The following is a 23,550-nucleotide window of genomic DNA, read 5'->3' on the forward strand; positions in this document are numbered from 1 at the left end:
TATTTATTTATAACGCCTCTTCAAAGGACAGATTCTGAAAATAGAACAACAGAGTACAACAATCACAACAGAGCTCATGTCAGCACAACTATCAGCAACACAGTTACCAGCAATCTCTGCCTTGTGGTTTCCAGCAAACATAATTCAGTCACTCAATCAGTATCAGCGACATTTGGTGCAACAATAGGTCGCAGCAGATTCTTTTACACACAGACTAATCCCGGATTAAAAGCATGGTTAGAATGAACCGTCCCTTATGATCCCTGCTCCACTTTTATTAGTCACCCTTTAGATAGTAAAGACTCCGGGACTGGCAAACAGGCTCCTAAGACATATGTCCCACTTTTAAAGAAACCCTGTTTCCTTGGGTAAGATTCTAGAGAAGAAATCTGGTGTTCCTAATTCAGCCCGCCCAGGCAGGAGACATTCCATCATCATCATCAGTGCGGCTATAAGCTAATTATCGAGGTGAGTGCTCAGAAAAGCTACATTGCAAGCAGGTCACTACCCCAGATGGACATTGCTTGTGCCTGGATTTATGGCAGAATTTTCTGCCCTTTCAGAGGCTTCCTCCACAACATCATTCTTATATGGTCACCCGAGCACCTCCAGCCCCAGAGAACCCTGCGGGTGGCCCCCCCACAGCATAGGAGCCTGAGCGAGCAGGCAGTGCACGGCCTCTCCTCAGCCCCAGAGCACTGGGTGGGCGGCACGTGACCCCGCCCCCCCAGTCCCGGAGCACCAGGTGGGCAGTGCATGGCCCCCCTCAGCCCTGGAGACTAGGCGGGTGGTGCACAACCCCCCCTCAGCCCCAAAGCACCAGGCGGGCAGTGCACAGTCCCAGCGCCAAGGGCCCCCCCAGCACTGGGTGGCCCCAAACACCCCAAGTCCCAGCTGCCCTATCCCCAACCAGCTTCCCAGAAGAGGAGCAGCCTGCCTGAGCTGGGGCCAACTAGCAGCAGGAGGGGGGCTTGGGGCAGAGCCTGGGCGGGGCCACGCGGGGATGTTTGGGGAGGCACAGCATTCCCCAGCCTATTCTACACGCCGCCCATGCGGGATGGGATGTCATTCGTTCCAGGTAATCCAAAGTCACATGGCGGTAGCCCCAGGCAGCGTCACTTTGTTTGCAAGTCACATAGTCCTACAGGTTTTGGGCAGGGAAGAGTGCAGCTTTGCAGCCTGCTTAGTGCGTATGCGGTGTGTCTGCTCTGTTCCCCTTTGGATTTCACAGGGAAAGGCACAATCATGAGGGTTTAAGGTTCATTAAAAACATAAGATTCCAAAAAGGAACTAACCGGGGAAGTTAAAACAAGGCTTAGAGGTCGTGTATGGAACTTGGAAACAGCAACCTATTCCTATTCAGAACTACTAATATGAGCTAACCTAAATCAACCAAAGAATCAGATACACTAATATCAGCCAACATTCAAGTCAGCTGGGCCAGTGACTGTCAGCAGCGGGGCTGCCACCTCAGACCAAGGCAAGGTCAGATTTGTGCTCTCTGGCCTATGGATGTGTGGTGACTACGTACAGCTAGGGAAACTGGGGAACTACTGCCTTCAGGGGTCAGTGGGGCCATTGATTAGTCTCTGATGTGGGGCAGCGTTTACCAGGATGCTGGGAGAGTAGCCTAGCCTCAGGAGATGTTAAGACAGGAGGTTCTACAAACTTGGCCTTTAAGAAGATGCCAATGATTTCAGCCGACAGCTCAGGCCAGTTGGTTTACCGGCCAGGGCAGCTCTTGGGTTAGGAATCCAAGGGTGTGTCTACACTTAAGGTGCAGCAGTACCACTGTAGCGCTTCAGTGCAGACACTGCCTATGCCAACGGGAGGGGTTCTCCCATTGGTTCTCCCCGATAGGCAGCAGCTAGGCTGAGGGAAGAATTGTTCCATCGACCTGGCATTGTCTACGCAGGGGTTAGGTCGGCAGAGCTACATCTCCCAGAGGTGTTTTTCACATCCCTGAGAGACGTAGCTATGTCAGTGTAAGTGCCCAGTGCAGACCAGCCCCGAGTCCTGCCTTGCCCCCTCAACAGCGTGTTCCCTTGGTTAGCACAGGCACCTTAGCTGCTCTTCAGAATCATAAGGGAAAGCTCTCCCTGCTCGGATACTCCCATTAAAGTGTTTTCCTACTTTGGGGGAGGGCTGGGGGTGTGTGTGCAGCAGAGGACTGTGATTTCACTCAATCACCCTCCCTGCTACACAGACAGCTGCTTTACATGCAAACAAGGCGTGAGCGGTGGCAGAGTAATTCACCGAGTCCCTTAGTGGCTGGAGTTTGCCCTCTTCACCCCCATGAGACAGGAAGAGGTGCTGGCACTGAATGACTAGCGCTCAGAAGGGAGGGGGTTTCACTGAGGGCTGCCCCACAGCAGCTAGCCAGCTCCTAATCTCTTCTGCAGAGACAGCATAGTCAGGAGTCAGTCTGGCAAGAAGGAAGCATGTGGCACAATGCCTACCCTCTCCACAGGTCTGGGAGCCCCACATCCATCCCCATGGCCACTAGTTTCCACCCTCCCCTGTATCAAATTGGAGAATCCACATGGGAGAGACTAAGGGTCTGTCTACACTGCAGTAGGACACCTGTGTCTGGCCCACGGCAGCTGACTCAGGCTCGTGGGGCTCAGGGTGCGGGACTGTAAAATTCACAGTGTAGAGACTGGGCTTAGGCAGAAGCCCAGGCTCTAGGACCCTCCCACCTCACGGGGTTCTGGAGTCATCTGACACGGGCCAGCAGTGGTGTTTTACTGCAGCGTAGACATACCCAGCTGCACTCACTGGGGTCTGTATTTCACAAACACCCAAGGGTGCTACCCACTAACTTCCATGGGTGCTAGCCAGGCCTGCACAGAGCGGAGAAGGCCTGCGGGTTCCAGCGATCTCCCTTCCTGTGATGCTGATTCACTAGATGGAATTTTCTAGCCAACCTTAGCTGAATTTAAGAGGTACAGAAACCCTAGATCTTGTGCCAGTTTTAGCCAATATTGTGTGTGCCCCTGAATCCTTCCCTAGTCAGTCTACAGAGCTCAGAGGGTCATTGCTTAACCCTGAAGGAAAGTGGAGAGGCTGTAATGCATGACAAGACCCACACCACAGGCCAGGAGTTTCAGGATTGGGGCCAGAGCCACCTGCCCAGCGCCGTTGAAGTGCACGTTGCCATCCAGTTTCAGGCAGCTAGTTTTAGGGGTCGCTTGGCAGCATTCCTGGTAACAGGGGCCAGCTGCTCCAGTGGTACAGGCTGGGCTGGCGGTCTTGCAGACTTTGCTACATCCAGCCACGTAATTTGAGCCAGTCTTCTTCATCTGCAGGGAGGAGACAGACATTAGCAGCCTTGGGCGTTAGCACCCCTCTGGGTTCTTGCATTCATGTTAATGGGACCAACTCAAAACCCCAGGCACATCCTCCTGGTTCAGAGGCAGAGGATGCGCAGAGTCAGCTTTAACAAAAGCTGCGGTGCCCCTATCAATACTCTAGTTGAGGCCCTTGTTGGAATCTCCAAGAGGTCAAGGACAAAGAGAACCACAGAGACTCAACTACTCCCTGCCCCAGGTGTTTGTCCCAGGGAAGTTTGCTGTTGATGACTCTGCATTAGCTGCTCTGTGGATGAAGCCTTCCAGAGCTGTCAAGATGGCACAAGAACCACAAACATCTCTATGCTGCAAGTGCTGTCAAGAGCCCAGCATCAGCTGTGAAATGCAGCACTGACAGAGCAATGTCAGATGGAGCTGAGACCTGGCCTGGAGCCCTTCAGTCCTGCTCCAGTCACAGCTCTAGTTAAGAGGCGCAGCTCAGGGTGGTTAAAGAATTGACAAACAAGTCCAGTACCTCACAGAAGTCAAATCCAACGATGCATTCAGCAGCAGACTTCTGGCCTTTGAAGCATCCATCTCCATTACAGGAGAAGGCTGTGCACACTTTCCCCTACAAGACAGCCAGGAAAGGCACCGTGAACAACCATCACTCCAGAGAGCAGAGCTACCAGAACAAGGTCTGACATTTAAGTCACTTTCCTTTCGCCTGGTCATTATGAGACACTTGTGTGAGGAGCTAAAATTCACACAGGGAAAGCAAGAGGTCCCAGGGACCCCAGGATCAGCAGATTGCCCTCCAAGAGCCAGGTGGCTATTGGGCAGTGACTGGCATTGTACAGGCAGTTCCAGCAAGCCCAAATCTTCATTGACAAGACCATCTTTCAGGGGCTGGCAGTCACATCGTACAACATTCACTGACAATACAAAAAGATCAAAGAAAAATCAACTCCCAACACCGCAATGTTGCAGAAAGCTTCACTAACATTGCACCCTAGCTGGCAAGTGCCAAACCCTCCTCTGCCTCCACCCTCATGGAGGGGGCTCTGCAGGGTCCCACAGAGAGAAGCAATCTCCCAGCCATCATCTGGGAATCTCTTCCAAGAATCAGAGGACTGAGATGAAAGGGTCCTGTTATTGATCCCTCTGGTCAATCTCCCCCAGGGGCTGATGCATGACAGTTACACACACACACACACACACACACACACAGTGTGTGCGCACTGCCCCTCCCTCAAACATGGTGTGTAAGAGCTTTGGCCCCAGAGACGGATCCCAGGATAGCAGTCTCAGTATCTCCTCCCAGTGCCCCAGGACCTTCCTGCCATTCACCACAGCACTGTGAATAGGGCTCATCCTGCAACTAATATTCCAAGCTACTTGGATTGGCAGCGCACGGAAGAGGAACATTTGGCTGGGCTCGTTACCGACCGTATCCTTGCCTGGCTCTGTACGAATCTATTCCCTCTCACAGAGGCTACATATTGACCTTTGAGAGCAGATAGCATGAGGAACATTTCATCCACCAGTAAAAGGCAGCCATTTCTGGGGTGGAACACCACAGTTTAACAGTTCACGGCAACACTACTCAGCTTAGCATTCCCACTGGCAACATGCCTACACAGCTCTGCTGTCTGATCATGCTGGAAGGCAATACTTACATTTCTGGGAGGGGGCTTCGTGGTGGTGGTTGTGGGAGCTGGAGTGGTGGTGGGCGGCAAGTCACCTGAAACAGACACGAAAGGAGACTGGTGAGACAGAGCTATGCCCTCCTGCCGCTCTGCATTTCCATGTAGCCTTGGGACCCGGGGCTAGAATCCAGAACGTGGCCAGAGACGGACGCCCCAGTGGAAGCCGCTAGAGTCATTTTAACATGGGGATTTACATTAGTGCACTTCAATACAGGAGACGGGTATTCAGCAGCCTCATTCCAGAACATGAACCACATCGGTTACTTCCCACCAATCCCTGCTCTCCCTACCAAAGCTCAGGTGTGTTTGGTGCCTAAAAACTGCCAGGCCAGGCGTCCATCTAGCCCAGTATCTGGTCTGACAGCACCTTGGAGACAAGTTCAAAGAACCCCCACAATGGACATCTGTGAAATGTCCCTTATAGGCAGGTTATTTCTTCCTCCGGTAAGGATTGTTCTCTGCCCCAAGCCCTTCTATTTTTTGCCCCAGGTAATGGAACTGTGGATGTTTTCATCATCCAGAGACGTGTCTAATCCTTTGAGAAAAAGTCTTGTCACATTTTTGGACTCTGACACCTTGTGGCAGCAAGTATCAGGGGGTAGCCGTGTTAGTCTGTATCTACAAAAACAACAAGGAGTCTGGTGGCACCTTAAAGACTAACCGATTTATTTGGGCATAAGCTTTCGTGGGTAAAAACCTCACTTCTTCGGATGCATCATTTCTTTTGTGTTTTTACCCATGAAAGCTTATGCCCAAATAAATCGGTTAGTCTTTAAGGTGCCACCAGACTCCTTGTTGTTTTTGTGGCAGCAAGTTCCACAGGTTAGTTAGTGATCATTTGGTCACTAGTTTCACCTTGGCACAACAGCAGTGAGTGGTCTGGGGAGTGGCTGAGTGAGCCAGTCACACTCCTAATGGGAATCTGAACAGGTGGCTAAGTCCAGCTATGAGCCTGCATGACCCCCAGGACCCAGCAGAGCAGAGTCACTCCCAGGGAGGAGACCTGGAATTCACCCAACTTGCTGGCCTGACTAGAAGGGAGAAGCAGGATGTGCTGCACGATCCCGATAGTGGAAGAAGAGAGAACCCCGTGGGATGGAATGAGGGAAATCAGAAGACAGGGAGGCTCTCGAGGTGGCGAATGGGTGACTGGGATGCAGCTAGAGGAGGCAGTAGTAAGAGAGACCCCAAGTGCACGCAACTGAGCCACTAAGACAGCTCTGCCCACTCCATCAGGGCTGTGGGTATCAGACTTTCCTGCCAAGACATTGCAGGATGGCTTTTCCAGAGAAAGCATCATTAGAAAGCTACAGTGCTCCTAGGAATCCGGTGCCTGGCCTTCGCCCGCGATCGTAATTCAGGTAGTTATCCTGCAAGAGGCTTCCTACGGAATCCCTCTGGCCGAACCAGAGCCATTGGGAATCCAAACCCCCACAAACACCAGAGCTGGCTCCTGAGCCAGACTCTATGGCCTGGGTGGGTTCTCCGCGTGGGAGGGGAAGGCACCCATCACTGCTCCCCATGGCTTCCTTTGGAAGGGTAGGTTCTAGTTGCCTCTGCTGCTGTGTCTTGCCTCCAGAAAAACGTGTTGGATGGAGACTGCTGTCACGTAGGAACTTCAGCTACTCTATGGCACCTATGGGCTTCAGAGTCCCAGCGGGATAGACTCTGATCCCGCACCACACACACAGAACCGAGCCTCAAGGTGAAGCCCCCTTAGTTGTTGGTAGCACAGACTTTCAAGACTTTCATGAGAGCAGGTCAGAGTCGGGCAGAGGGCCATGGTTATACCATGCATCAGCCAAAGGGCAGGGGAAGCTGGTGAGAGTACAAAATAAACCCACTCCTCCACTCAGGTGGCAGGCGCCCCAGGCCCACCCCCACCATTCCAGCCCTACTCCCTCTGCCTTAGAGAAATAAAAGCCACAATGCAGCAGGGCCCCATGGGAGAGACAACACACGTCAGTCTCTGGCCACGTGCAATAGAATGAACCCTGAGTCTCTTGCTCAGAGTGAGAAGCCCAGTGCAGGTGGTCGGTGGGCCGGGCTGTTCCCAGCAGGCTGGTTACCGTAGGTGGTGGCATTGAGTTGCAGGCACAGGGACGAGTTGCAGCACTCCAGGACGCACTTGCTCATGCTCACGCTGCTGTTGGTCACACACATCTCGGTGCCGTTCCCTCTCCCACACTCACTGCTGCACTTGGCTGTGTAGTTTGTGTGGGTCAGACGATAGAGCTGCAGGGACAAGGGAAGAGCCAGAGCCCTGTACTCAAGATGCTGTCAGCCACACTCGGCCCACGCACCCAGCACTGCTTTACAGGGGTGGTGGCTGGCGGAGCCATGGAGCTCATGGTGTGGGATAGGCTCATCTCTGCACTCCCCCATGCCACTGAGAACAGCCTGAAAAACTGCACCAGGGATTGCTCTGGGCACACTGGAGCCAGGGGGAACCCCTGGAACGGGGGACACCCCGATACAGCCAACAGATGGCTCTGACAGCAAGGAGAAATTGGCAAGCTCTAAGGCGAGCTAGTTCTATCCCAGGGAGCAGGTCATGGGAGACACCAGGCTGCTCCTGTGAGCACTAAGCAAAGGCAGGTTTCACAACATAGGAGACAGGATGGGGTTAAGGAGGAAAGGATGCGGGGGAAGGGGACGGACAAATCAGGGTTAGGAGTATGACAAAAAACAGTCGGAGCAAGAATAAGTGACAGACTGTGCAAGGGGAGAGCGAGAACAAGAACAGGAGCTGGGCACAGGTTTATGAGCCCCAGGGTTACCAGGCAATAGACTGGAGAGGGAGGGAAATATTGTGACTCACTGCATCCCTCTCCCCCACCCTCAAAACACATCACAGCAACTCAGGGCCTGGGAAACTCCTGTTTAGGCTGCCACTTCTACGGCACCTGCCTGATCTCCCTCCCCTCGCGCAGGCAGAGCCAAGACATCAGACAGGATGCTCGCCCACTGTCTAGGAGTGCTGCACCCAGGGCGTTGGGGCGAGCCAGTCACTCAGGCAGGGAGCAGCAGAGGTGACTGGCACAGTGTCCACGCGGAGAACTCCCCTACCTCACAGTGAGTCTCATTGTGGCAGGTCACGGTGTGATTGGCATAAGCTTCGTCCTGGTAGCATCTCTCTCCAGAGCACTGAAAACTCTGGCAGGTGAGCTGCGGAAAGAGCACACACACTCCGAGGGCACAGACCTGCCACCTGCCCGACCCCGCCCATGCCAGCCCCACGCTGGCACTGCACCCAGCAGCGCTCCCCTCGGCTGTCATTTGCTGCTGCCTTGCAGATGGCTCACTCTGCCTCTGGCAGTGTCTGCTCAGCTGCCCTAGGATGGACTCTGTGGTCTCATGCAGCACCAGGAAATCCAGCTTTGGGGGAAGCCTTAATTGTCAGCTAGGGTAGCTTCTTATCAGCCACCCCCCAGGAGCCTCGGCCCTCCCAGCAGAGCCGCAAAGGAACTCTGCTTTTCTCTCGGCTCCCCACTCACACCCCTCCCACTCTCTGGGCTCCTGGCAGAAACCCTGGACAGTATTTGGCTGATGGCAGATTCCTTACAGGTGTGTCTTCTGTCCAATTCGCAGAGTGGTTGGAGACCATCCAGGTGCTGGAAATAGGGGAAGTCTCCGGAACAGAGGGGGTGGTGACCGAAAGCACATCAGGAGTAGAGCTCTGCTCTGGAAGATATAAGGTTTCCGAGCGATAAGTCATCAGGAGGGAAATGTATCTTGTGCTCATAACAAGTTGAGAGCTAGGTGTCCGGAGAAGCTGCAGCCCTCCCCTTGCATAGCACGCTGCCTGATGGGCTGTACAGAAATCGGCAGGGAAATCGTGTGTGGGATATGGAAGGTACCAGAGGGGAAATACTCTAAATGTGAGCGTCTGGGGAGCCAGAGACGATGTGGGGACAACACTCCACTGCATGACGACTAGCATCAGCGATAAACGCGTGGCTGATTTTATAGCTCCTCCCTCACCGCTGGGACCTCCACGGAAGGGGTGAGCCTGGCCCCATAACCCTGCTCACCAGTGACGCTTTGCCGAAGGAGAAGTCTTTCCTAGAATTAGATCTGCCTCAGAAGGGAACAGGCTGGTAGCTGGGGAGGCAGGTTAAACCTGGGGTTCCTGGAGCTCCAGCAGCTGCAGCACAGCTGCATGGAGAGAAGAGCTTGGCACACGAGTCAGAAACGCTGAGATTTTTCCTGTGTGTGGTTTCCCTTGTCCCCCCCACCCCAACATCTGGACAGGGCGGGGCAGGCGTCCAAACAAAACCTGTTGCTGTTGCCACCTCTAATGCAGTTTCCCCAAAAGGAGCCTAGAGTTCTCCCCATTGGCCAGTCTGCACCTCACCTGCTGATGCAACAGGATTCCAAGAGCTAAAATGCGGAGTCAAAATGCAGAGCAGGAGGAACCCTGGAACAGAGAGAGGAGATTGCACAGCTTGTAACACCTGCTGCTGTGTCGGTGTTCTCACTCTTGGGCTCCAAGGCCAAGACACTCTGAGTCATCGGCTTTAAAAGTCCTGGCAGAAGAGTGTGTCTGGGATGCACAGCGGCCACCTCTCTCCTACCCAGAGGGGGGGGGGCACCCTGTTGAGTCAATGGGCACAGCGTGTGAGCAGGAAATGCTGCAGGAGCCTAACCATGCTCAGTGGAGACAGCAGCTTTAGCTAGAGAGCCATACTCCCTCCTGACTGTCCTTGGACTGCTCTCTTCCCAATTCACTATTTTTGCTCAGTAAGAAGACTGATTAATCACTTGTCAAGGCAGCATGAAGGGCACCCCGAATCCAGGACTGACTCCTCCAGGATAGCCCCAATCCCATACAAATGCGCTGTGGAGGGCAGAGGGAGCGTGTCGCAGACACAGAACAGCATTGCTGTATTCACTGCTCAAGGGATGGGGTGAGCTGTAGGCATCGTACAGTTTACAGGAAACGTCACCAAGGCAGCAGTGTCTGAGCAGGATGCAGCCCTGAGCCATCAATTCCCAGCAGGAGCGCACCGTGCATGGGCTATGACACTGCCTGGGGCATGCCAGCACAGGCAAGAGGCGTGAATACCCGGCCATTCCTCATGCCACACAAGCGACACAGCCATTGTCTAGAACTGGAAGGGCCCAGGTGAGCCCAGAGAGGATATTATTTGTGGGCCCTTTGAGAAGCCAGAGGAAGCAGCTCTCCCCAGCCTGGGCACTGCCAGGAGAGCAGAGGCACTAGCATGGCAGAGCACTGCTGAGTTACCAGGGCAAGTGGCGGAGCTGCCTGGTCCAGTGATGTGGGGTGCCCTGGTAGCAGAGCCTGTCCCGCAGCACTGGGGGAGCTGCCTGCTGTCTCCAAGATCCCTGGCAGTCACCCCCCCCCCACTAACAGCTGCTCCCTCCACAGCGCATCAGTGGGGCTCACACCAGCACATCCACCCCGTCACACTGGAGAGTGCACGTGGCGGCCGTGTGTGGGGCACACACTGTAACAGGTGCAGGAACCACAGGCTGAGACTAGCCAGAGGCTTTGTGCAATACCTGGGCTGCTGACCACACTCAGAGGCCATTGTTCTGGGACACTGCTAGTGCCAGCTCCGCGGTACATGAGCCCTGTGTTTTCATCTCTCCCCCAAGAACTACGCGCTGCCTTATTCCTCCCATTCCACTGTGTGGCACATGTCCTGGGGTGAGACTGGGTTGAGTTCATTAGTGGTTCCAGCACCAGCTACCCAGCAGCCAAAGCAGCCTGAAGGCAGACGTCTGAGGGGGCGGGGGAGGAACATTTTGTCATTTAGCAGGTTTGCTTTTAACAGGCTGGGATTGTCACTGACACTTTGCTCCTGAAATGAAGTCACTTACCTCGGCCTGGAGCGACCCAGCGTTCCCAACCTGCCATCTTCAGCCAGGGAGGCGCTCGCACCAGCAGAACCCTGGGGGCGGGGGAGGGAAGACAGAGTAAGAACCGCATCTCACTGCCATGGGACCCCGCTGTGAACGTAGACTCCAGCCTGCACCCATGATACAAACTGCTCCGTGCTGACCCGGCTGCAGCCCCCTGTGAGCCCTAAGGCTCCAAGGCCAGCAGGATTCGGGTTTACTTTCCTGAGAGGGCAATTCAGAGCATCTCAGGACCTTGTCAAATTTCAGTAACTCTCCATGGCTGGCAGTGGCCCTTCCCCCGTGGAAACTCCCCGGGTTGTGTGTTTAGAACATGATGGAATTTGGGCCAGCGAAACACAGGTCTGGCCTCTCAGATGTCTGCGGTCAGCTCTCCTCATGGGCCTCACTATCTCCAGATCAAGCACCTGCTGCCCCACCACTTGCCAGAGCATCATGTGGGAGAACCAAGCTCTCCTTTGACATTACACTCCTAGTCCTTGTGACTGAGCCTACCCCGCCTGGCGCAGGGCCGGCTCCAGGGTTTTGGCCGCACCAAGCAGCCAAAAAAAAAAAAAAAAAAAAAAGCCACGATCGCGATCTGCGGTGGCAAGTCCTTCACTCCGAGCGGGAGTGAGGGACCGTCCGCCGAATTGCTGCCGAATACCTGCACCCGCCGCCCCTCTCCCGAGCAGCCGCCCCAAGCACCTGCCTGAGAAGCTGGTGCCTGGAGCCGGCCCTGGCCTGGCGGGTGCATCATACAGCCCAGTGACACCTGTCAGGGGCCTCGTTCCAGGTTAACACCCTCCTCATCTCAGTCAACTTTGCCTCTGAACCAAACGACATACCAGTGTCAGCGCAGGGAGTTCTTTCACTGCGTCATTTCGCTGACCCTCCGGCTAGCTCACCGTCATAAACTGTCTCCCAGTCCTGCCATGCCACCCAGCCTGGGCCAGCAGCCAAAGCCCCCTGTTCCCTCCAGCAGCTCCACACTGAGAGTGTCACGTCTGCAGCATGCTGAAGACAGACGTAGGGGCACAAGTTTAACATCATGCTAATGCCGCAAGGAGGCCTAAGCCAAACGAGCGGCATCTGATCTCATTCAGAAAGAGCTTCCTGTTCCCACCAGACCTGCCACGGCTGCCCTCGGAACGGCTGCTGGAGCCAGGGGGCTTCGCTGCCCAGTGTGGATTATGTGGCGCCTGTGGCTACACCCAGGTATTTGCAGCTGGAAGCAGGGTCAGATGCAGCTCCATCCGGGGAGCAGAGCAGAAGCTCCCTGCCTGCAGGGGGTGCTGGAGAGACAGCTGGCTGGACAGCCCTGCAGCACCTTCCCACCTGGGCTCAGGTTCCAAATGGAAGTGCCCCTTGCCAGCCCCTCTGCTCCACGTCCCCAGGAGCCAGCACAGAACTGCTCCCGCAGCCCAGCTCAGCAGGGAGCTTGAGAAGGGCCAGCGTTGTCCTGATCACAACCCGAGTCCTAGATTTAAATACACAGAGGTGCTAGCGGGGGGACAGTTCGGGGGCTGCAGGCTGGTCAGACAGGCAAGTCAGCGCGGCTTTAGCAACACTGGAGAGCTCCCCATGGCAGTAACTACCAGAGAGGCAGAGCCCTGGCCCTGGGGTATCGATCAGAGATAAATAAGATCCACCCATAGGAGGGCTACACACGGTCACAACTCACAGTGCTGGCTAGTTGTGAGAGTCACCCCAGGGAACAAAAACAAAACCGTGCGACTGGCAGAGCTAACCATGGTTAAGCCAGACCATGTCCGCACTACAGCCATGCGGCACTGCCAGGGCACTGCAGCCAGGCCGCTGACAGCAATGGGGGTTTTCTGCGATGCTGTTGCTGTAACCCACCCCGCCGAGTGATGGCAGCTGGGTCGACAGTAGCACCCATCCGTGGACCTAGCTGCGCCGACGCCAGGGCTTAGGTCTGCATGGCTGCGGCTCTCAGGAGTGTGATTTTCACCCCTCTGAGTGCTATAGCTATGTTAAGCTAACTTTTTAGTAGTTGGCCTAGAATGGCAGAGGCCAGTGCTCACTGTTCACTAGTATCCGCACAAGGATGCCTCAGCCATGGGCAGGTAGCAGACAGGAATCAGAATTCAGCCAGAGACCCAGACTCATCGCTCCACTATAGCTATTCTCCAAGGTGCACTTTCAACCAGTCCCTCAAACCCCAGAGCTCCCTACCCCCTCCGTATGATTCTGGCACGGCTCACGCTGGGAGTTCTGCCCTTTCTTCATTTCACCAGACGTGTTTAGTCCAACTTCCCAAGCAGCCCCCTGGGGGACGCAAGTCCCCCACTGCTGCACCAGAGAGGCAGCTCTCCCTTTCGCAGGAGGCTCTAACATGATCCAGTTTGACAGAGGTGTTCCCAGAAACCCCCAGACAGACTAAGCAAGAACAGGCAGCTCAACTCAGTTCACCCGGCTCCCCTTCACCCTCGCCCCTAGCTCTGCACCCAGCCATCCAGCTCCTCTCTCCCTTTGCTCAGCCTGGGAACGTCTTCATTCGGCTGCCCCAGTGGGCTCACGCTGTTAGCCCCCAATGGAGCCCAGGCCTGGGTCCCTGCCCCCACCTGTGCCTGCCGGTGCAGCTCTCGCCTCTCACGCTGCTGCGCCCGCTTCACCCAGGGACCCTCGTCACCCTCACTGGTTTCCGAGCCGAGGGGCAGAACTGCAAGAGATGTCCCTGCCACCACCCTGCTCAGGCGCAGCAACAGGGGCCCTTCCAGTCACCGAGGCAGCCACAGCAAGTCAACAAGAGCCGAAACGGGCCTCAGGGAGCAGGGCTCCACGGGGGCCGACGGTCAGAGAATCTGCCCACTTCCCAGAGCTCCCCTCAGGGCCTGAGCTTCCGCAGCCTCGCAGCACCATGTTAATACGTGCAGAGCGCTGCATGGGCACAGGGCACTCCCGCCGGCTCGTCCCAGGGAGAACCATGCGGCCCTGAGCTACGGGCTATGTGCCTCCAAGCCAGCGGGACAGTCCTGCCTGGGGCCTGCAAGGCGTTTCCAGCCAGGCCAGGCCCTCCCTCCCTCGCAGCCACCACCTCAGACGCAGCGCTGCCCGGACTGGGCAGAGGTGGGGGGCTCCCTGCCAGGAACTTGCACTGAGGCAGCCCATGCCGAGTTCTCTTCTTGTGCGGCCCGTGGGACTCCTCGGTCTCTGGGCTACTGACCCAGCCCCTCCCCCGTACTAACACCAACGATAGGGCATTCCTGGACACGGTCGTCCAGCCAGGCGCTGCTTTTAACTCAGAGGCTGCCTGGGCTACATGGAAGGAAGAGCAGGAGTTGGGACTAGAGAGATCCTGGGGGGGTCTCAGTGCAGATTCTTGTCCCCGTAACACTGCAGCTGGGGGAGCTGCACAGTGTATTGTGCAAATCCAGGGGGCTAGGGTATCGTGTTGGACATTTAGGAATGTGGTGATGGCAGAGATTGTTCAGCTGAGCAATGTGAGGGCCTAGCAGACACAGCACTGGGCAGGATGCAGGCTCAGACCTGGAGTCTAGCCTCAGACCTGGCACAACCATCATTTTGTTTCCCGTAAGGCTCCCCAAACTCATCAAGGCTGCCATAGCAACCAGGCAGCAGCATCGTCCAGGGACTCAGAACGAAGTCAACACACATGGGAGCCCCCGTGCAGCTCCGTTGATATAGCGACATTGTGTTTGCCTGAGTCTCACAGGTAATTCGTAAAGCTGCAAACAGACCTGCTGAGTGGCAACGCCTGTGCGGATAGGCATGGGGCAACAATTAGCTTCTTCTATTCAAAATAAAGATGTGAACAGCTGGGAAAGAGGGGCCTCTCTGCCAGGAACGAGTGAGCCTGCAACTACGGTGCTCGGCTCCCACACAGGAAAGGAGGGGGCTGGTGATCCTGGGTTCCCGTCACTTCACTATGGACCAATAGAATCAGCAGCATAACTCTCCCCCTCTCTCCTGAATAGCTTACTTTACTTTTCACCGTTCTCCAACTGCCAAAGCCGCTTTCCTGGTGGATGGGCTGATGGGAGGTCCTGTGCTGCGCAAACAGACCGGAGTGAGGGTAACAACCTCTGAGCACACATACGAGAGCTCATCTCTAACACAACAGCTTCATCTTTCACTAGTCCGCAAACCTGATTTAAAGCTCCTGTAACTGACCCTTGGGCCCCAGCTTTAGGACATTAGTCAAATATCAGCCAACTATCAAACCAAGAGCCAGAGGCTCTGTGCTGGCCACAAGGGGCCATGGCCCCAGTTTACTTCTCATCCGAAAGTCGGCCCTACATCCAGCTCGTTAAATCTACTAAATCCCATTCTGGCCCTTCCCCTTTTGTTGCCCCATTGAGAGACCCTCCCGGAGATAACAACCGTGCAGAATTCATTAGGTGACAGCGCTAGCCCCAGCGGCTAAGGGAACCCCGGCACAGGCAGGCCAGACAGGCTGGGTTAAGCTCCGACTCACGGGCTGACATTCCCACTTGCCCTGTGCAGAAGGCGCAGGTGGGATGTCAGGGGCACACAGGCCTTTTGCCAGGCCCCTGCACATGTGGATTTTCACCTTGAATGGAGAAGGCAAAATACTAGCAAGAAAAATGCCTATTTCCAAAACCACCCCTCCTGGCCTCTTGGGGTTTAGCAAAGAGCAGCACGTGGGCCTGATAGTTCTGGGGCATAACTGATGTGGAACATTCACAGCTAAAACAGCCTCCACGGATGGGAGAGGGAAACACTTCGGATTGTAGAGAGCTCCACATCCCTTCTGGAGTCCCTTTCTCAGCGATGGGCACAAAGAGAAGCTGTCTCCCACTCCCCTGGCATGCCCAAGCCGTGCGTTTCCATGACAGTGCCACCCTGGCTAGCTCCGGCTACAGGCTGCTCAGAGAGGCAACCAAGTGCAGGAATCACTGCTGCTGAAAGAGCAACACCGGCCAGACACATGGGCCTTGCATGGAACACCCGGTTGGCACACAAAAGCACCTCTGCCCTTGGTGCAATGATGCCCAAATAAAGGGTGTAACAGGCTGGGGCCCCAAAAGCCACCCAAGGAACATGTGCAGAGACATTTCTCCTCCCTCCGCTTGTTGGACGGGAGTCTGGTTATAATCAGTGCAGCAGTGTTGGAGCGACAAAGCCAGCCCAGCTGGCCCGATCCACCGTGCCATGGTCAGATACCAGATCAAACAACCATCGGTCAGATCCAGAGAGGCAGGGATGCTGGATCAGTGAGGCTAGACAGGCCCATTGGTCTGATGTAGGATGGCAGCGCTTGTGGCCAGAACTGGTTTATTATTGGGAGGTGCTGAAACAGATTCCCAGCACCGTCACTCGGTGCATTCTGGGGAGTGGGGGCCCCCCCTCAAGCAGCTCTTCAGGGATCACCTTAGAACATGTCCAGATGCCTCACTCCTTCCCACCAGGTCTGTGTGTGGAACAAACCCATCACCCCCCTACTGCCAGCTCGCTCCTTGGAGCGCACCTGGAGCCCCGGCTGGTTCTACGGGAAGGGGGACGGTTTCCTCCCGCTGATTGCAGGGAGCCTAGCACGAGATTTTCTACTGAAAATTATTATTTTTTTTTTTTTTACAAGTCTTGCTGGTTGCCTCCGCCCCTGCCTCCACTCACAGCAGGAAGGGATCACCCCCAGCTTCTAGGAAACCAGGCAAGCCTGTTGCCACCAGTTACAATTTTATCAGGAGTCTAGCTGTATTTGGTGTTTCTCATGAACCCCCAGCTCCTGGAGTCCAGTGATTACGGGAGGATCTCAGCTTTCATTTACAGTAAATTTCTAGCCCTCCTGCCTGTGAAAGAAGCTGAAGCTGTGAATCCTACAGGCTCAAAGACCAGACAGAAATAAAAAGAACCCAATTTTTAAAAAAGCTCTTGATTTTGAGGGCCTGGCTCATCCTTTTTGAGCAGTGAGGGTTGGCACAACTGCCTCAGGGTTGTCAGACATCCACTCCAGCTCACCCTGACTGCAGCCACTTGTCCAGTATGAATGAGATGAAGCCAATACCGGGTGAGGTTCCCCTTCCTACCCTGTCCCCAGCCTTCGAAACAAGGCAGAACCCAAGCAGCTCTTGCATCTGGGCCAGGACAGCAGACCTGGGCCATTCCAGGGTAGGGGCTGGAGCTCACTTCAGGAGGAGAGCAGGGAGCAATCAGATTAACCTTTCTGAAGGAATGGAGCAGGCTGGAAATCAGCTCTGGTCTCATGCTGAGCCGAGCTCTGTTAGGAGCAGTCAGTCGAAGTCCTGGGGCCACCTTCCTGATACACGGCAATGCACCCAGCGGATCTCTGGCACTCTGGGGCTGCACAGTGAGCTCCAGGGGGGAAGCCTGGTGGGGTTTTGATAGCTTTGGTCCCTGCTTCCCCATAGGCTCTTACCGAAAGACCAGCCGCCCTTGAACAATGCACAGAGGTGCTGGAAGTCTCCTTCCTCACAGCCACACCCGGCTCCAGGAGAGATTACGAGTAAGGGTCAGGTCCAACCACCTGAGAAAGGGGGCTTCCCCCCAAGGCAGGGCAGGGGAAGGACAGCCCATTGCATCAACTCACCCTGTCTGTCTGCTCTCCGCAGCCGTGATCGCCCTGCAGGGAGCCGGAGTGGGGAGGGGGATGCCTGTGCTCGGCACTAATTACTGCCGGAGATGCATGTAGTACAGGTGCTTCACTCTGGCGCCTGCCAAGCAGCCCCACCTCCCCGCCCAGGAAGAGTGGCTCAAACCATTAGCCAGTGAGAGGTGTTTGTTCCCTGCTGCTCCCAGGGATGCAGCGGGCTGCAGGGTCCAGGGGAGGGAGACGCACAGCTCTGGGCTGCATTAACCAGAGAGAAAGTGGACATGGCTCACCAGCCAACCTGTGTGACAGCAAAACTCCTGAGGGGCTGCAGGTGGGCAAGAGTCAGGGCAGCACAGCCAGGGAGGGAGCTCTGTCTCCCTCCACCCCAGGGCCCCAGCAGTCAATGGGAGAGCGAGGGAGGCAGGGCAGGTTCACATGCACAGACAGCTTCACTTTCCTGCCAACAGCAGCGTGTGCATTCTGAGCACAGTAACGGGCATTACGGGAGCCACCTGCCACATGGGCAGAGCATGGCGCAGGAAGAGTGGCCAGTTTGCTATCTCATTACACCACTTCTCCTGCCTCCGACTCCATCCCCCCTACAGGGGCTACGAAAGAACACAACTAGGCCAAAAGGAGCACTTCTCCATAGGGGGTAAAGACACGGCTGGGCAGGCAAGCTGGCTCCCAACCCCCCCCACGCTCAGTGCCAAGGCCCGGCAACCTGCCCTGGAAAATAGCCAGCCCCTCTTCCAGGGCCTACACAGGTTAATATAGCCTCACGTGGCCTGTAAGAAGCCATCGTCTTCTCACCCAGCTACAGCCTCTCAGTTACGGACAGGCCAGTCACATGGACGACTCCTCGTGGCAACACTTCAAATTCCTTTCACTTGGGAATCTACCGTCAGATCACCCACGGGACCGGGGAGTTCTCCACACCTGCCGGGGGCTGAAGGGACAGATTCAGCTTCCTTGTGCACTCAGCCCAGAGCAAAGAGGGCTAGTAAGAGGCACCTACGCCACCACGATTCTAGGATTTAGCGCAGACAACACAGACAGACATCAGGCCCTGCTCCGAAGAGCTCACCCTCTGACCCACAGCCAGGGAGGAGCCAGGCCCACAGGCTCACCCACATCCGGTCGCATGTTCTCGCAGAGGAGCTAATAGGCAGCCCCTAGGGCTTAGCAGGTGCAGTTCTCCCAAGGCAGATTCTAGAGTGGGGATGGGGACTTCTCAGTCAAGGAGACTAACTGGTGGCCCCAGCTGGCTCTCCCCACTTCCACCTGCCACCCAATGCATGGAGCTCTCCAGGGCTTGTACAATATAAAAATGGCCACACTGGGTCAGACTGATGGTCCTTCTATCCCAGTATCCTGTCTTCCAACAGTGGCCTCTGCCAGATGCTTGAGAGGGAATTAACAGAACAGGGCAATTACCGAGCAATCCATCCCCAGCCCCTCACTCCCGGCTTCTGGCAGTCAGAGGCTAAGGGACAACGGAGCACAGCTGCATTTCTCATAAAACCTAGAAGTCTAAGTATGGAGACCAAGTGCCATTCTCAGGGGCAGCCCCTGGGGACACCACCCACATGCGCTGCTGAATGTAACAATCAGCAGAGAGGGGAGTACTGGGAACAATTTTGTGGCTCTCTGCTCATAGCAACTGTCTGATCAGCCAATCCTTTTTCACCAGTCCCCAGCCTTTGTACACTCTGCCAGGGCAGAAGAGGTTGTCCTGACAACCATTAATCACTGTCCTAGGTGCACATGCTATTAGGTTACCTGTTCCCTACTCTGGAGCTGGAGGGGGATGGGTGCAGATGAGCCCTATTGCTTTAATCTCAGGTACTTTGGGGAATGGGAAGGTCTTTGCGGCAGTAGCTTGAGCCATCCTATAGGGACAGCTGTTCCTAGTCCTCTGGGCCTGTGAGATTTCAGACCCTGATTCTTTCAGCTGCCTTGGCACAATGGTTCTGCTGCCAGCCCAGGCGTGAGCGGGACTCGGTCGTAGCGCTGAAGGCTAGGAATGGAATAAGGAGCGGTGCAGGAGAGCCCGTGAAGGAGATTCTTGTATCTTGGCTCTTGACATCGGATTCTAAAATGCTATTAAGTGCTTGTACTGCTCCCAAGCCCACAGGAGGCAGGGCTGCCCTGTCCCCGATCACAGACAGTCACTGTGAGTCCGGAACAGAGCTAGGATTAGAATTTGTGACCCAGCTCTGCCCTCAGTCCCCATCCCCTCACTGGGACTGCGATGCCGTTGTGTTACACTGAGGAGCGCTTGGCTAAAGCTGGTATTTTCCTCTGCTCTTAGCATGACGTGTGAGGCTTTCCCTGCTGGATACAAACCTCTGCTGTTATCCAGGGCTCTGCTGCTTTGACACTCAGGGACTGCAGCGAAGTCCACACAGGGACCGCTCCCTCACCTGCTCCAGCCTGTCCCCCCAGCAGAAACTGCCTTTGCCTCAGCACAGCTACCGCTGGGATCCGAGCATAGGGGCTGTTGCCTCTTCCCTAGTTCATCTGCAGCCATCTCCAATGCCTCCTCACCCCAACATGGGAGGACACCTTCACTAGCTTTCACTATCCCTTCAGGGCCAGGAACAGGGCTGGAGTAATTACAGTAATCAGCCTGCCCAGCCAGACCCAATTAGCCTTGATTACTCACTCCCTTTCTTCCCAGACCTGCTCACCCTAGGGAGCTCTCACCACTGGGATTTTAATGTAGCAAAATGAGCCAAACAAGCGTGCCTGGCGGGCAGAGGAGCCCAAGGGAAACCCTGTACTTGCTGCAGGGGTAGACTACAAGCCCCAGCTGCCTGTCCCACCTCCTAGGAACATGCTCTAGAGTGATTCTCCATAGTCCTGCCTCACCTGTGAGCACTGGGCGGCAGCTAATCCCTGATACAGTCGTGCTCTGCACTTCTCCCTAAGGCATCTTGTGTCACCAAGCTAGGGGGCAGAATCACACTGGCTGGAGAAGGGGCTGAGGGTTCGGCTCTCTGGAACAGCAGCAGCCCATGTCCTGGCATTTCCTGATGGAGACACCCCTCCAGGGAGACTCTTCCCCCTCCCCACAAAAGTATGAACTTTCCCTGTTTCTGTCACACACTGATCCAGCCCATCAGGCTAGGCAGTGTGTGACCCTCCACTCTAGCCATGTCCCCTGTAATCCAAAATCGGTTGGGTCCTTTCCGTCCATTCATCTGCTGGGAGGTGACAGAGCAGCTTGGTGTGAAGCCTGTTTCTCTTAGCACAGTATGTGACTAGTCTCCCTGTTTCAGTGGAAAGCAACACAGGCAGGGGCAGCTGCATACCCCGTGGCATCAGAGAGGAAGGCCAATGGTGCCAGTTCTGTTTCTATTGGCCCAAGGGGGAGGCAGCACATCATTCCATATTAAACACACAGATATTAAGGGTTCCTGCTTAGGAATCAATACTGGATGTACCTCAAGAGGGGTTAGCACCCGAGATTACGGAATTACTCCATTCAACCATACTCCAAACAACCTGGAAGTTAAGCTATGTGTATTCACTGCATGAGACCCATGGGGCAGCTCACTGGCTTAACCACGCCTCCTCCTGCAGTTTCCAAGTTTCTTCCAGGACAGACTCCTTTTCCCCTTGTAACTGAGGGGCTCTGCTCAGACCTGCTGAACAGCCTAACCTCTCCCCAAATACGAGAGCTTTACAATGGATGGTGAGGCTTGAGCACTCACTAAGAGCAGCTTTCAAACCACACTCTCGCGTAAGGGTTTGAGACCTATACTGTACTGTTACATCATCTAGCAGCTAGATTCTAGCCAAGTACCAGAGCAAGCCAAACCACACATGCAGCCAATCAACAGCAGGGATTTCAAACACAGGCCAGCTGTTCACGTAGGGGAAAAAGTCACAAGCTTCTGCAGGAAATTCTCAAATCAATTTGAGAATTCTGACCAGTCCTTAAACAGAGTGATAAAACTGCACAAGTTACATGCTAGAGACGACTGGCCTGGATCAGCTTCCAAGACTGTGGCTGGGGTGCCCTCTGCTGAATAATTCTGCAAACGCTTGCTGGGACTGGCTAAACTGACATTGTCTGGCAGATTGCATATTTGGATAATGATGCCACTTTGCCAGAGAAACTGCAGAGCCGACCGTCACAGTTCAGGGCCACTGCACCTGTATTTCCCTGCTGTGTTCCAAAGGCACCCACTCCTGGCTTCCAGCGTCTCAATGGTTGCCTCTCCTAGATGGAAATCCACGACTCTCTCCCTTCTGACCGGGGTATTTCCCGGCAGCACCATTCCCTGGCCTTCACTGTGTTACCCCATCAAAGACAGTCCATCTAAACAGACCTGCCTGCTCTCTCTTCAGAGACAGCGAACAGTGTAATTGGTACAGTTACAAGCACCACATAAGTCTCTCTATGCAAGCCTACTGTTTCTCTGTATTGCTTAGGAATACAATAACAATAGTGAAAAAACCCACACATATGCTAATAAGCGTACCAGGGGACTCCCCCACCCCCAAATCCCAACATGGATTCTGGCAGGAGCAGTCCTTCTTTAAATCCTAACTCAGGGAATTCTTTGTGTTCACAGCCTCAGCTCAGAACAAGCACACCCACAACACCTTCCGTTTGCCCTTTATACAGGTTTGGAAACTCCAGACCAAAGACCCCTGTAGCAGGTAATTAGCATACAATGGATCCTTCTCCCCAGGCCTCATCTTCAAAAGGTTGCCTTGGAGGAGAGGAGTACTTGTGGCACCTTAGAGACTAACAAATTTATTAGAGCATAAGCTTTCGTCGGATGCATATAATGTGCATTTCCCTCACCCCAAGGTATTTCCTATAAAATCCACTTCCCACGTATTGTCCCCAGAGGGCATAGTCTCCTCTCCCTTCTAAAGAAGTCCCCACCAATCTCACAAATAGTTGCATTTCCAATACAATATCCCCCAAAGGTACTAACCCTAAGTAGGTTTTAACGTCATTCAATAAAGTTCGTTGGGGGTGTTGTCAGCCTGTCACACTGACACCCACCTTCGCTCTCTGGGAATGGAACAAGGAATTGAGGTTAGTTTAGGACCTTCTATTGTGTCTTCCTCATTTCGATCTGCCACCATACTCTCAGACAGCAATCACCCAACAAAAACACACCACTAGCCCCCAAGGAAAACCCTACGCAGAGGTTCAGGCATAGGGTTAGCCATACTGAAAATGGAGTTTAATCAAGTAAGGATCTGATTCTCATGGACATACACTGTTTGAAACAAACACTTGACCACCAAATATTGACCTGGGCTCTCCCCATTGCAGGAGAGATTAAAGCTGCCTCATCCCTAGGAAAAGAAAGGCTGTCCCTTACATTATTCATTCCAAGCAAGCCCCTGCCCAGCCTCCTACATCTCCCGCCTCAACTCAAGAGCCTTACAGCACACTGACAGCACAGCGCTCAGGAATGGGCTGATGCTAACACCGCTTTGAGCCACACAGATGTAGTGCGATGGGGATATCCAGAATGTTCCATTTCCCAGCAGTTCATGTTAGATGTTCAGGAACAGCAAGACTAAAAAGGAACCTACACACTTGACTCATATGCTGCCATTACTGTGGGTAAGTAATAGAATACGACGAGACTGGTGGTTGTTTTCTTGCAGTACAAGGTCAAGGGGACCACCTAACCACCGCCAGTGCAGAAGCCTCCAGACACTCACTCCATTGCAGCCGATGCTGTCGTATTTTTGATCAAGAAAGGGAGGGAAAAGCAATGCCCCTAAAAACTCAAGAATGCTGACACAACTGGAAACCGCCTTTCACACTACCTGCTGCTGCTCTCCATCTTCCTGCAGTGCCACTCACACTGGCTAGCTCACCAGCTTCCTAGCGCCCAATTCCTCCTATAGTAACTGCATGGACAGAAACCAGGACTGAAAGGGAAAACAAGAGTCTTATTCACACGGCTCAGTTCAGAGTCCTGTGGACCTAGTGCTCACTTTTAACTTGGGATGTTCATGGGTGGTTTTTAAAAAAGTCAATCCCACCAAAGCAGCTCAAAGAACGGGAGCATCAGAGAAGCAACGATATTACACTGGGAGTTGTGATCTCTAATAGCTGTGTGCATGAGAGACTCTTGATATT

The 23,550-nt window shown here is 54.5% G+C and overlaps 2 protein-coding genes across 2 annotated transcripts in view; one reads left to right on the top strand and one right to left on the bottom strand.

Moving 5' to 3' along the window:
* Positions 1-19: 19 nt before the first annotated feature.
* On the bottom strand, positions 20-23,455 carry LOC101936365 (uncharacterized). Its single transcript, XM_008167089.4, has 8 exons — positions 10,847-23,455; positions 9,357-9,419; positions 8,565-8,683; positions 8,069-8,167; positions 7,069-7,234; positions 4,970-5,034; positions 3,826-3,921; positions 20-3,302 (listed from the first exon to the last, which is right to left on the bottom strand). Exons 1-8 carry the CDS (start codon positions 10,953-10,955, stop codon positions 3,042-3,044), a joined length of 978 nt encoding a protein of 325 aa, XP_008165311.2. The 5' UTR covers positions 10,956-23,455; the 3' UTR covers positions 20-3,041.
* UTP11 (UTP11 small subunit processome component) overlaps positions 16,013-23,550 on the top strand; it is a 99,832-nt gene continuing 92,294 nt past the window's right edge. The window contains exon 1 of the mRNA XM_065576932.1: positions 16,013-16,017. The gene's annotated coding sequence lies outside the window, so the exon portion shown is untranslated. The remainder of the gene's footprint in view (positions 16,018-23,550) is intronic.

The sequence above is a fragment of the Chrysemys picta genome, chromosome 23, assembly GCF_011386835.1.
Source record: "Chrysemys picta bellii isolate R12L10 chromosome 23, ASM1138683v2, whole genome shotgun sequence".
Taxonomy (NCBI): Eukaryota; Metazoa; Chordata; order Testudines; family Emydidae; genus Chrysemys; species Chrysemys picta.

Bases quoted from the DNA above. Each gene is read 5' to 3' on its own strand.
- LOC101936365 (XM_008167089.4), bottom strand. From the start codon at position 10,955: ATGCGGTTCTTACTCTGTCTTCCCTCCCCCGCCCCCAGGGTTCTGCTG. The intron at 3,922-4,969 runs GTAAGTATTGCC...GCTGTCTTGTAG, and splicing joins CGAAGCCCCCTCCCAGAAAT to GGGAAAGTGTGCACAGCCTT. The intron at 3,303-3,825 runs GTACTGGACTTG...TCCTCCCTGCAG, and splicing joins TTGGATTTGACTTCTGTGAG to ATGAAGAAGACTGGCTCAAA.